Source organism: Lolium rigidum, chromosome 6 (genome assembly GCF_022539505.1).
Source record: "Lolium rigidum isolate FL_2022 chromosome 6, APGP_CSIRO_Lrig_0.1, whole genome shotgun sequence".
Classification (NCBI taxonomy): domain Eukaryota; kingdom Viridiplantae; phylum Streptophyta; class Magnoliopsida; order Poales; family Poaceae; genus Lolium; species Lolium rigidum.
This window is the reverse complement of record NC_061513.1, coordinates 162,031,696-162,042,858: the sequence shown is the minus strand read 5'-3', so window position 1 is coordinate 162,042,858 and position 11,163 is coordinate 162,031,696. Positions and strand designations below refer to the sequence as shown.

The 11,163-nt window shown below is 42.3% G+C and overlaps 1 protein-coding gene across 1 annotated transcript; it reads left to right on the top strand.

Annotated features, from left to right (window-relative positions):
* Window positions 1–7,398: 7,398 nt before the first annotated feature.
* LOC124663485 (vicilin-like seed storage protein At2g18540) lies at window positions 7,399–9,452 on the top strand. Its single transcript, XM_047201181.1, has 5 exons — window positions 7,399–7,690; window positions 7,779–7,988; window positions 8,273–8,365; window positions 8,474–8,581; window positions 8,867–9,452. Exons 1-5 carry the CDS (start codon window positions 7,439–7,441, stop codon window positions 9,293–9,295), a joined length of 1,092 nt encoding a protein of 363 aa, XP_047057137.1. The 5' UTR covers window positions 7,399–7,438; the 3' UTR covers window positions 9,296–9,452.
* The last annotated feature ends 1,711 nt before the right edge of the window (window positions 9,453–11,163 follow it).

Genomic DNA, 11,163 nt, shown 5'->3' with positions numbered 1-11,163 from the left:
GCGTTGGCGGTGATGATGGCAATGATCTCCTCCAATTCCCCGTCCCGGCGGAGTGCCGGAACGGAGACTTCGGCTCCCGAGACGGAGTTTCGCGATGTGGCGGCGTTCGGAGGGTTTCCGGCGACTTCGACTTCTCTCCGTGCGTTTTAGGTCGATGCCAATAAGTAGTCCGAAGGAGGGCGTCGGAGGCCGGCCGAGGGGCCACACCATAGGGCCGCGCGGGCCCCCTAGGCCGCGCCGCCTTATGGTGTGGGGCCCTCGGGTCTCCACTTGACTTGTCCTTCCGGCTCCGTCGCATTCCGGGAAAATAGGGCCTTCTGTCAAAATCCCGAGGTTTTTCCCGAAAGTTGGATTTCTGCACAAAAACGAGACACCGTAACAGTTCTGTCGAAAACGGCGTTAGTCCGTGTTAGTTGCATCCAAAATACACAAATTAGAGGCAAAACAATAGCAAAAGTGTTCGGGAAAGTAGATACGTTTTGGACGTATCAACTCCCCCAAGCTTAGCTTATTGCTTGTCCTCAAGCAATTCAGTTAACAACTGAGCGATAAAAGAACTTTCACGAACACATTTGCTCATATGATGTATATATTCTCATGATATGGTTAATACTTAAGCAGTTCATAATAAGATACATGGGAATAAGATCATCTAACAGCTATGTCAATCATGAAGAAGCACCAACAATTAATAATAAGCATCATGAATCATGTATATAAGCAGGATTGCAATGTTCATAAAAGAGTATGATAGAGTGGTATCTCGCTTGCCTGTATTTGATTGGCAAAACATAAATGCCCGGGCACCTCTGGAGTTCATACAAAGACTAGAAGTAGTGATTGTCAAAGACAAAAGTATCAAAGTTATACCACAATCAATCATATTTTGAGACAAGCATTTTATACTAAGAATGACAGTTGTGCTCTCAAGAAAGTGCCAAAGAAAGGATGGAGACACAACATAAAAGTAAAAGATTGACCCTTCGCAGAGGGAAGCAGGGATTAACATGCGCTAGAGCTTTTTATTTGTAAAGCAGGAGTAAAATTATTTTGAGAGGTGTTTGTTGTTGTCAACGAATGGTAATGGGTACACCAACTACCTCGCCAACCGGACTTTCAAGAGCGGCTCCCATGAATTATTTGCATTTTTATGTGGCACTCCTTCCAACCTTTCTTACACAAACCATGGCTAACCGAATCCTCGGGTGCCTGCCAACAATCACATACCATGAAGGAGTGCCTTTTTAGTTTAGTTTTATTATGATGATGACACTCCCCCCAACCTTTGCTTACACAAGCCATGGCTAACCGAATCCTCGGGTGCCGTCCAACAATCACAAACCATGGAGGAGTGTCTATTTAAGTTAATTAATTCGGGACTGGGAATCCCATTGCCAGCTCTTTTTGCAAAATTATTGGATAAGCGGATGAAGCCACTAGTCCATTGGTGAAAGTTGCCCAACAAGATTGAAAGATAAACACCACATACTTCCTCATGAGCTATAAAAAATTGACACAAATTGAGAAGCATTTTGAATTGTTTAAAGGTAGCACTCAAGCAATTTACTTTGGAATGGCAGGAAATACCACATAGTAGGTAGATATGGTGGACACAAATGGCATAGTGGTGGGCTCAAGGTTTTGGATGCACGAGAAGCATTCCCTCTCAGTACAAGGCTTTGGGCTAGCAAGGTTATTTGGAGCAAACACAAGTATGAACCGGTACAGCAAAACTTACACAAGAACATATTGCAAGCATTATAATACTCTACACTGTCTTCCTTGTTGCTCAAACACTTTTACCGTGAAAATATCTAGACCTTAAGAGAGACCAATCATGCAAACCAATTTCAACAAGCTCTACAGTAGTTCTCCACTAATAGGTTTAGACTACATGAAAAAAACTTAATCATGATCTACTTGAGAGCTCAAGACAATTGCCAAGTGTCAAATTATCCAAGACATGATGAGGCATTTTCTGTTTTCAACCAAATATAAATAAGTGCAATAGCTTCCAACTTTTATCATTGAACATTAAAAGTAAAACGAAGAACACGAGTGTTCATATGAAAATGCGGAGCGTGTCTCTCTCCCAAACAAGGATTGCTAGGATCCGATCTTATTCAAACAAAAAAAAAAGCACATAGACGCTCCAAGTGAAGAACATAAGATGTGACTGAATAAAAATATAGTTTCAGGGGAGGAACCTGATAAGTTGATGAAGAAGGGGATGCCTTGGGCATCCCCAAGCTTAGACGCTTGAGTCTTCTTGAAATATGCAGGGATGAACCACGGGGCATCCCCAAGCTTAGACTTTTCACTCTTCTTGATCATATATCATCCTCCTCTCTTGACCCTTGAAAACTTCCTTCACACCAAACTTCTCATAAACTTCATTAGAGGGGTTAGTACTCAAAAAATTTGAATTCACCTTGGTCCTGTAGTGGCACATTGCAAGAACTCAATAAAACATTAGCTACAGCTTTCTACGTCTAGAAAACCTCGCTTAAAGTCCACAAGAGACAATGCAAAAAACAGAGACAGAATTTGCCAAAACAGAACAGCCAGTAAAGACGAATTTTAAATAAATACTTCCGTTGCTCAAATCAGAAAACTCAAAACTAATGAAAGTTGCGTACATATCTGGGGAACACGCACGTAAATTGGCATATTTTTCTGAGTTACCTACAGAGAAAACAGCCCAGATTCGTGACAGATAGAAATCTGTTTCTGCGCAGAAATCCAAATCTAGTATCAACCTTCGATTAGAGGCTTCACTTGGCACAACAATACACAAAACTAAGATAAGGAGAGGTTGCTACAGTAGTAACAACTTCCAAGACACAAATATAAAACAAAATACTGTAGCAAAATAACACATGGGTTATCTCCCAAGAAGTTCTTTCTTTATAGCCATTAAGATGGGCTCAGCAGTTTTAATGATGCACTCCCAAGAAATAGTATTTGAAGCAAAAGAGAGCATCAAAAAACAAATTCAAAACACATTTAAGTCTCACATGCTTCCTATGCATAGGAATCTTGTAAATAAACAAGTTCATGAAAAGCAAAGTAACAAGCATAGGAAGATAGAACAAGTGTAACTTCAAAATTTTAAGCGCATAGAGAGGTGTATTAATACCATGAAAATTTCTACCACCATATTTTCCTCTCTCATAATAATTTTCAGTAGCTTCATGAACAAACTCAACAATATAACTATCACATGCAGCATACTTTTCATGATCCACAAACATATAATTTTTATCAAGTTCAAGAATAGTGGAATTAAAACTTTCAAACTTACTTTTATTAATAATATAACAAGGTAGTTGATCAATCTCAATAGATATGGGACTCATAGAATAAGTCAAGAACTCTCCAATCCCATTTTCATTAGTAGTACAATTAATATTATCAAGTAACATAGGACCATCATCTAGAGCTTTATCATAGACATTTGCCAAACAAAATTCTTTAGTACCATGCATTTCGACATCAGGCACAAACAAAGCATTATCATAAGATTTATCAAAGTAGCATGGATTATCATAGATAACAGTAGCATAATCATTCTCACAAGTATTACTCATAGGTACTATTTCAAGAGAATCCACAGGAACATAACATTCAACCTCTTTCGGTAAGCATGGAGGACAATCAAATAATGTAAGAGATAAAGAGTTACTCTCATCAGAAGGTTGGCATGGGTAGCTAATCCATTCTTCCTCCTTTTGTTCATCACTCTCCTCTTCTTTTTCATCCAATGAGCTTTCAGGTTCATCAATTTCCTCCTCTTTTTCATCCAATGAGCTTTCGAGTTCATCAATTTCTTCTTCCATCGGTTCCTGCAAATTGTGAGTGCATTCTTGTGCATTAATGTGTCTCTCTTTATAATCAAGGATATAAGGATTCCTCACTGTAGCATTCTATGCAAGAATTAAGGATAGTAGAGACATAATCTTTAAGGTCCTTACAAACAACACAAGTTTCATAATTCTCAACCATGAAGGATTCTATCTCGGAGGCTCCCATAAATAAGACAAATTGTTCTACCTCTTCGAACCCATAATGAATATAGCAATTCCGATTATAGCTCTTAATAAAAAATTACTCACTAAAGCCACATTGAAATTTAAGATGTTTAGTGTCCTGTTGAGAGCAACGATTTATATCATGGCGTTTAAGCAAGATTTTAGCAATTGTATTCAGTTTTTCTATCATAGCGCTCATTATTTTACCAGCTTCTTGATTCTCTATAACAATTATAACATTCCATAAGCTCCAAGTAGGTTGTTGGTTCTCCCATAACAAGCAGCTTTTAATTTTTGGTTTTTCAAATTTTTATGGATTTTTGGGTATATGAGACAAATAAAACAAGACAAAAATAAACTAGACAAAAGTAAACTAAGCACAAATAAACTAGACAAAAGTAAACTAAGCAAAAAAAAATAAATCAAAATAAAAACAGAGAGAGAGGTAGAGTGTACTCCCCAGGTGAACTTATGAGTAGAGCTATGCCTCCCCGGCAACGGCGCCAGAAAATAGTCTTGATGACCCACAAGTATAGGGGATCGCAATAGTCTTCGAGGGAAGTAAAACCCAATTTATTGATTCGACACAAGGGGAGACAAAGAATACTTGAAAGCCTTAACAGCGGAGTTGTCAATTCAGCTGCACCTGGAAACAGACTTGCTCGCAAGAGTTTATCGAGTAGTAACAGCTTTATAGAAGTAGCAAGTAATAAAATAACAAGCAGCAGAGTAACGGAAACAGCAGTAGTGATTTTAGTAAACAGCGAGGATTAAAATATCGTAGGCACGGGGACGGATGACGGGCGTTGCATGGATGAGAGAAACTCATGTAACAATCATAGCAGGGCATTTGCAGATAATTATAAAACGGTATCCAAGTACTAAGCAATCAATAGGCATGTGTTCCAATTATAGTCGTACGTGCTCGCAATGAGAAACTTGCACAACATCTTTTGTCCTACCAGCCGGTGGCAGCCGGGTCTCAAGGGAAACTATCTGGATATTAAGGTACTCCTTTTAATAGAGTACCGGAGCAAAGCATTAACACTCCGTGAACACATGTGATCCTCACATCACTACCATCCCCTCCGGTTGTCCCGATTTCTGTCACTTCGGGGCCATTGGTTCCGGACAGCGACATGTGTATACAACTTGCAGGTAAGACCATAAACAATGAATATCATGATGAAATAATAACATGTTCAGATCTGAGATCATGGCACTCGGCCCTAGTGACAAGCATTAAGCATAACAAGTTGCAACAATATCATCAAAGTACCAATTACTGACACTAGGCACTATGCCCTAACAATCTTATGCTATTACATGACCAATCTCATCCAATCCCTACCATCCCCTTCGGCCTACAGCGGGGGAATTACTCACACATGGATGGGGGAAACATGGCTGGTCGATGGAGAGGCGTTGGCGGTGATGATGGCGATGATCTCCTCCAATTCCCCGTCCCGGCGGAGTGCCAGAACGGAGACTTCTGGCTCCCGAGACGGAGTTTTGCGATGTGGCGGCGTTCTGGAGGGTTTCTGGCGACTTCGACTTCTCTCCGTGCGTTTTTAGGTCGATGCCAATAAGTAGTCCGAAGGAGGGCGTCGGAGGCCGGCCGAGGGGGCCACACCATAGGGCCGCGCGGGCCCCCCTAGGCCGCGCCGCCTTATGGTGTGGGGCCCTCGGGCCTCCACTTGACTTGTCCTTCTGGCTTCGTCGGCATTCTGGGAAAATAGGGCCTTCGTCAAAATCCCGAGGTTTTTCCTGAAAGTTGGATTTCTGCACAAAAACGAGACACCAGAACAGTTCTGCTGAAAACAGCGTTAGTCCGTGTTAGTTGCATCCAAAATACACAAATTAGAGGCAAAACAATAGCAAACGTGTTCGGGAAAGTAGATACGTTTTGGACGTATCAATGAGCATCTCAAGTGGATCACATGCTTGAAGCTTGCCGTCCATTGGTGATAATGGACATGTGAAGATGTACATCTATGGAGCTTTCCCATCATGGTGTATGGGGGAGCATTTGTGAGTCTTCACGAAGCAACGATGATCAAGTTGAGGCATACCGGCTTGTATGGAGCTTGAAGAGCTATCATCAAGATCAAGCGGGATGCGCAAGACAAAGGTATGACTTTGCTAGGTTTTTCCTTTTACCGGTCTCAAGGTGGTTGATGGGAGACCAGATTATAGGATACATAGCCGCACTATTAAGAGGGGCTCTCGGTTGTGTAACTTGATCACATCGTCTTAGGGAGTTCAATCATTTGCATACTTTGCATATCCTTATTTCTTCTTGGTGTTTATCTGTGTGAGGTTCTTGAGCTTGTTGCTAGCTTTACAACAAGCCCAAGTTCATCGAAAACGGAATCCGCGTGCATCTTCTATTGCGTTTTCGAGTTCGGACGTCTTCACCGGTTCTTGACGGTGGGAGACTCCCTCTCTAAAATCATCTAAAATGTTCTGAGAGGAGTCTCCATATTTCCAAAATGTTGGGGTTCTATTCGTCGTTATCTTTCCAACAAAATTGGTTTCATGCGAATCGGAGTTCGGGAGCAATAGTTATTAAAGAAAAAGGAAAGAGGAGAAAAGAATAAAAAGAAAAAGAGAAAAAGGGGAGGGAGCCGGCCGGCCGACCGGCCCAGCCACCGGCCCACCCGGTCCGCGACCGGGTCCGGCACTGGTGCCATCCGGGCCGCCTCCAGGGGTCTTTTGGCCCACGACCGGCGGCTGGCCCGGTCCGTGACCGGCCTGCTCGGCGCTGCCCCCGGTCTGACCGGGCGCCCGCTCCAGCTGGGCCGCCTCCTTCTCTCACGCGCGCTACTGGGCCGCCACCGCCCGCGCGGCCTGCCCTCCTGGCCGCTCGCGCGCTACTGGGCCGCCGCCGCCCACGCGGCCTGCTCGCCCGCGCGCTGCCTCGCCCAGACTGGGCCGCTCGCCCCGCGCGCCCCTTGCCTTATCCGCCGCCAGCGCGCGCTGCTGCCGCCCGGCTGCTGGGCCGGCTCGACCGGGCTGCCAACCGGGCTCCCCAGTGCCTGGTCCGGTCAGCCGGCTGGCCCGCCGGCTGGGCATGTTTTCTGCCCGTTTTTCTTGCCTTTTTCTTGTCTTTTTCCTCCCAACGGTTTTATTTGCTCCTAGCTATAAATAGACCTTTCTTCCACCTTGAGCTCACTAGTACTGTCTGCTTACCAAATTTACAGACACTCTCAAGACATGACAGACACCTCTCACCAAATTGATAACACTGTTACACTACGAGATGACGGTATATGCAGTGTCATATCTTAATACGTACTGTCTGCTTTCTAGTTTCCATTTGAAATAATATATTTCCTCATTTTCTGCTAAATTGTTACATAGATGCTTTAGGATACTCTAGTGGTCCAACTAATCCAAAAACCTCAATGAGAGTCAAACGTAGACCAACCATGGGGCATGGTTTAGATGATTATGCAAAAAGAAACGGAGGGAGGAAGATGAAGATTGATTTCTCAGCTGGCAGAGTGAGGCCTCTTGACCCTGTACAAGCAGCCAAGCTTTCTTCTCAGTGTGGTGTACATGTCCGCAGCAACATCATGCATGTTGCTACACATTGGAATGATTATAGCAAAAAAGGCCTAGACCATCATATTCCTAAAGCTATTGGTCATGTTGTGGTGAGACTTTTTCCTTCGTTCTTTTCATTTCCATTTTCACATGCTTTGCTATCTGTTTAGTGATCTATCTTTCTTTCTTTGCTTTTAGAAAAACTTTGAAATGGATCCAAAAGAGGAGGTGTCCAGAGGTGTATGCACAAAGATACTCCAGAAGGGTGTTCGACAACAACGATACATATTGAAGAGGGATTATTTTATGGGTCGTACCCGTGAAGAAGCATTATCTCGTAAGCCACCCAAAGTTGGTCAACGAAATTGGGAAGCTCTTGTTGACAAATGGTCAGATGAAAGGAACAAGGTTCGTACCAACTGAAACCGTGTGGGCACTCTAGTAATGTTTGATTAGCGAACAAATCTCAGAAATAGAACTACAACTCTGATCAATATACTGTTATATTTTTTTAAGGCTGGGAATAGACTTCCACATACTGTTGAAAATTCTGTTTCAAAGTGTAGATCTTGGAAAGTGTAGTTTCCTTTTTAATCAACAGAGGCAGATGTGTTTTTCATTGATAAAGTATTACTGCAGACTACGTATATTCATTGCTACTTATAGTACTAAAATTCATTTGCTTCATATAGGAAATATGTGCCAAGAACAAGAAGAACCGAGAAGCTGTGAAGCATCACCAAACTACAGGCTCTAGGTCTTATCCTTCTCATTTCCACCAACTTGTAAGTATACCGCCCATTTTCTTCGCTATTTTTCTACAGTTGGCCACTGCACATTTTGGCAACTTTCATATTTGGAATACTAATTATATTAATTCCTACATATGGTAGAAAAAAGACAAGTACAACAATGAGGACCCTAGTCCCATTGAGTTTTTCAAAGAAACCCATACCAATAGGAAGACGGGATGCATGAGCACCGCTGCCCTTGAAGCTTATGTAAGATTTCTCTCTATTTTTGGTTACATGAATAACAGTTGTTGCTGTATGCTTGCTACGTCGTTGGCTATTTGTTGTGCTGCTGATTCTTTATGTGCTGTTGGCAGTTTGCTATGTCATTAGCTGCTTGTTGTGCCGTCGGTTGATGTACTCTTAGTTGTTCATGTGCTACTGGTTACTTGATAACTTGTTGATGTTCTGTTTGCTTCATGAAAGAAAATTATATTTTTTGCATGTGCTTATGGCTTCTTATTTAACCTAAGCAAATATGCTTTTCTTTTCCAGACTGATATGGAAACGAAAAGGAATGAAGCAGAAAGAGAAGATGAGCAACCAGTGTCTAGTACACATATTGTGGCGCAAGTTCTCAAAGAGCACAGCTCCTCAAGCACCTTCCTTTCAACCATGGAGTACCAATCAAGATCTGGGAGGTCTAGGACATCAGCTTCTGAAGAACGCGTCCGAGAGTTAGAAGAAAAGGTTGAACAACAGAAGAGAGAGGCACTAGATGCAAATGCGATGTACCAACAACAGTTAATCGAGAGAGGTGAAACGCAAGAGGCTGCACTTGAAGAGATGCAAAGGAAGCAACAAGAAGAATTGTCGGCTATGAAGAAGAGCCAAGAAGAAAAGAATAAAGCATATGAAAAGAAGCAACAGGAACAAGACAACCTTATTAGCTTCCTCTTACGTAAGCATGCTACCCAGAACTGACACCATACATGATGGTGCACGGAAGCTACATTAGATGGTGCTGCTATTCTACGATCCTTAGTTTGCTCGTCCTTAGTTATGTCAATTTTATAGTGCTTAACTTGTTTAGTTCTGTAATAGGATAATTGGCTGTGAGATTATATTTGCTTGTGACGTAATATATATTGTGATTTCAATGGCATTCGAGTATATGTTGTCATAGGCATTCAAAATTAATTTTGATTCACAATGTAATGTATATTAAATTTAAATATTATTGCGAGCAATAATTAAAAAATTAAATAAAAATAAATTGATATTGCATACAAAAAATAATTCTTGAAAATAATACCTACAAAAATTGGGAAAATAATATTTTTTCAAAATAAATAAATATTCTTAAATGAAAAGAAAAATAATTTTAAAATAAAAAATAAAAAATTCGAAAAACCAGGAATATTTCTAAATTAATGAAATGACATCACATATGATGTCATTCACATCTGTGACGCTAATCCATGACGTTTCCTAGCCATAGGATGGTCTCCTCTATGCTGACATCACACATGACATCATCCATGCTCAGTGACGTTTTTTGGCGTGCCGCGTCACGAGAAAGTAATCTGTGGCGGGGATTCCGTGACGATGCTTGTGACGCTCAAACTACGTCACTGAGGGGTCTTCCGTGACGTTTACTGCTATTGCATGACGTTTTGAGCTCGTCACAGTATATCAGATCTCTTGTAGTGAGTTCTTCCCATTCTCTCTCCTCCATTGTTGCATTTGAAGAACTTGCTCTCCCCTTTGATTCCTCCAACCATTCTTGCTCATTCTTGAGGGATCTAAGAGAGGAGATCTAGATCTACACTTCCACCAATCCATTTCTTCTCTAAGTGAGGGAATCTCTTGGGATCTAGATCTTGGAGTCTTTTGTTGACTTTCCCCATTGTTCTTCCTCTCCAATCTCATCCTAGCATTTGTTGTTTGGGTGGGATTTGAGAGTGAAGGACTTGAACACCTCTAGTGTTCTTGATTTGCATCATTGCATAGTGTTGAGCTCTCCACCACGATTAGTTCGAGTGAGAGACCGTGAGCTTGTTACTCTTGGAGGGAAACCTCCTAGTTGGCTTGGCGGTTGGTGCTCCGGTGATCTCTTCAAGAAGATTGTGAAGAGGCCCGGGCTTCTCCTTCGTGGAGCTTGTGAAGTGGTTGTGGAGCTTGCCATCTCCGGAGCGGAGGAAAAGCTAACCATAAGGAAAGGGCCATTATCCTTCGTGGGTGTGGTTCGGAGAATAGGGTGAGCCTTCGTGGCGCGGGGAATCCTTCGTGGGACCTCCACTCCTCCAAACGTGACGTACCTTGTTGCAAAGCAAGGGAACACGGGAATACATCCTCGCCTCCGCGTGCCTCGGTTATTTCTATACCCGAGCTCTCTTTCCTTGTGATAGCCATCGTGCTTAAAGTACATATATCTTGCTATCACTTGTGCTACATATATCTTGTGCCTATCTTGCTTAGCTCTACTTGCCATTGTTACATTTAGTTGAGCTTAGCATATTTAGGGTTTGTGCTTGTAAACTAAACATTAGTTTAATTCCGCATTCTTACAAGACAAATCCGCAAGAGTTTGTAATTGCCTATTCACCCCCCCTCTAGGCGACATCTCGATCTTTCAGCTGGTCCTGCCGTGCTTCCTTTGTATCATTTGTCTTCCCATACACGCCCAAGAAGCTTAGGAGGTTCACGCAAATATTCTTCGTAACATGCATCACGTCGATTGCAGAGCGGACATCTAGGACTTTCCAATATTCTAGCTCCCAGAATATAGATTTCTTCTTCCACATGGGTGCGTGCCCGTCAGCTCCCTTCGGAACTGATTGTCCGCCAGG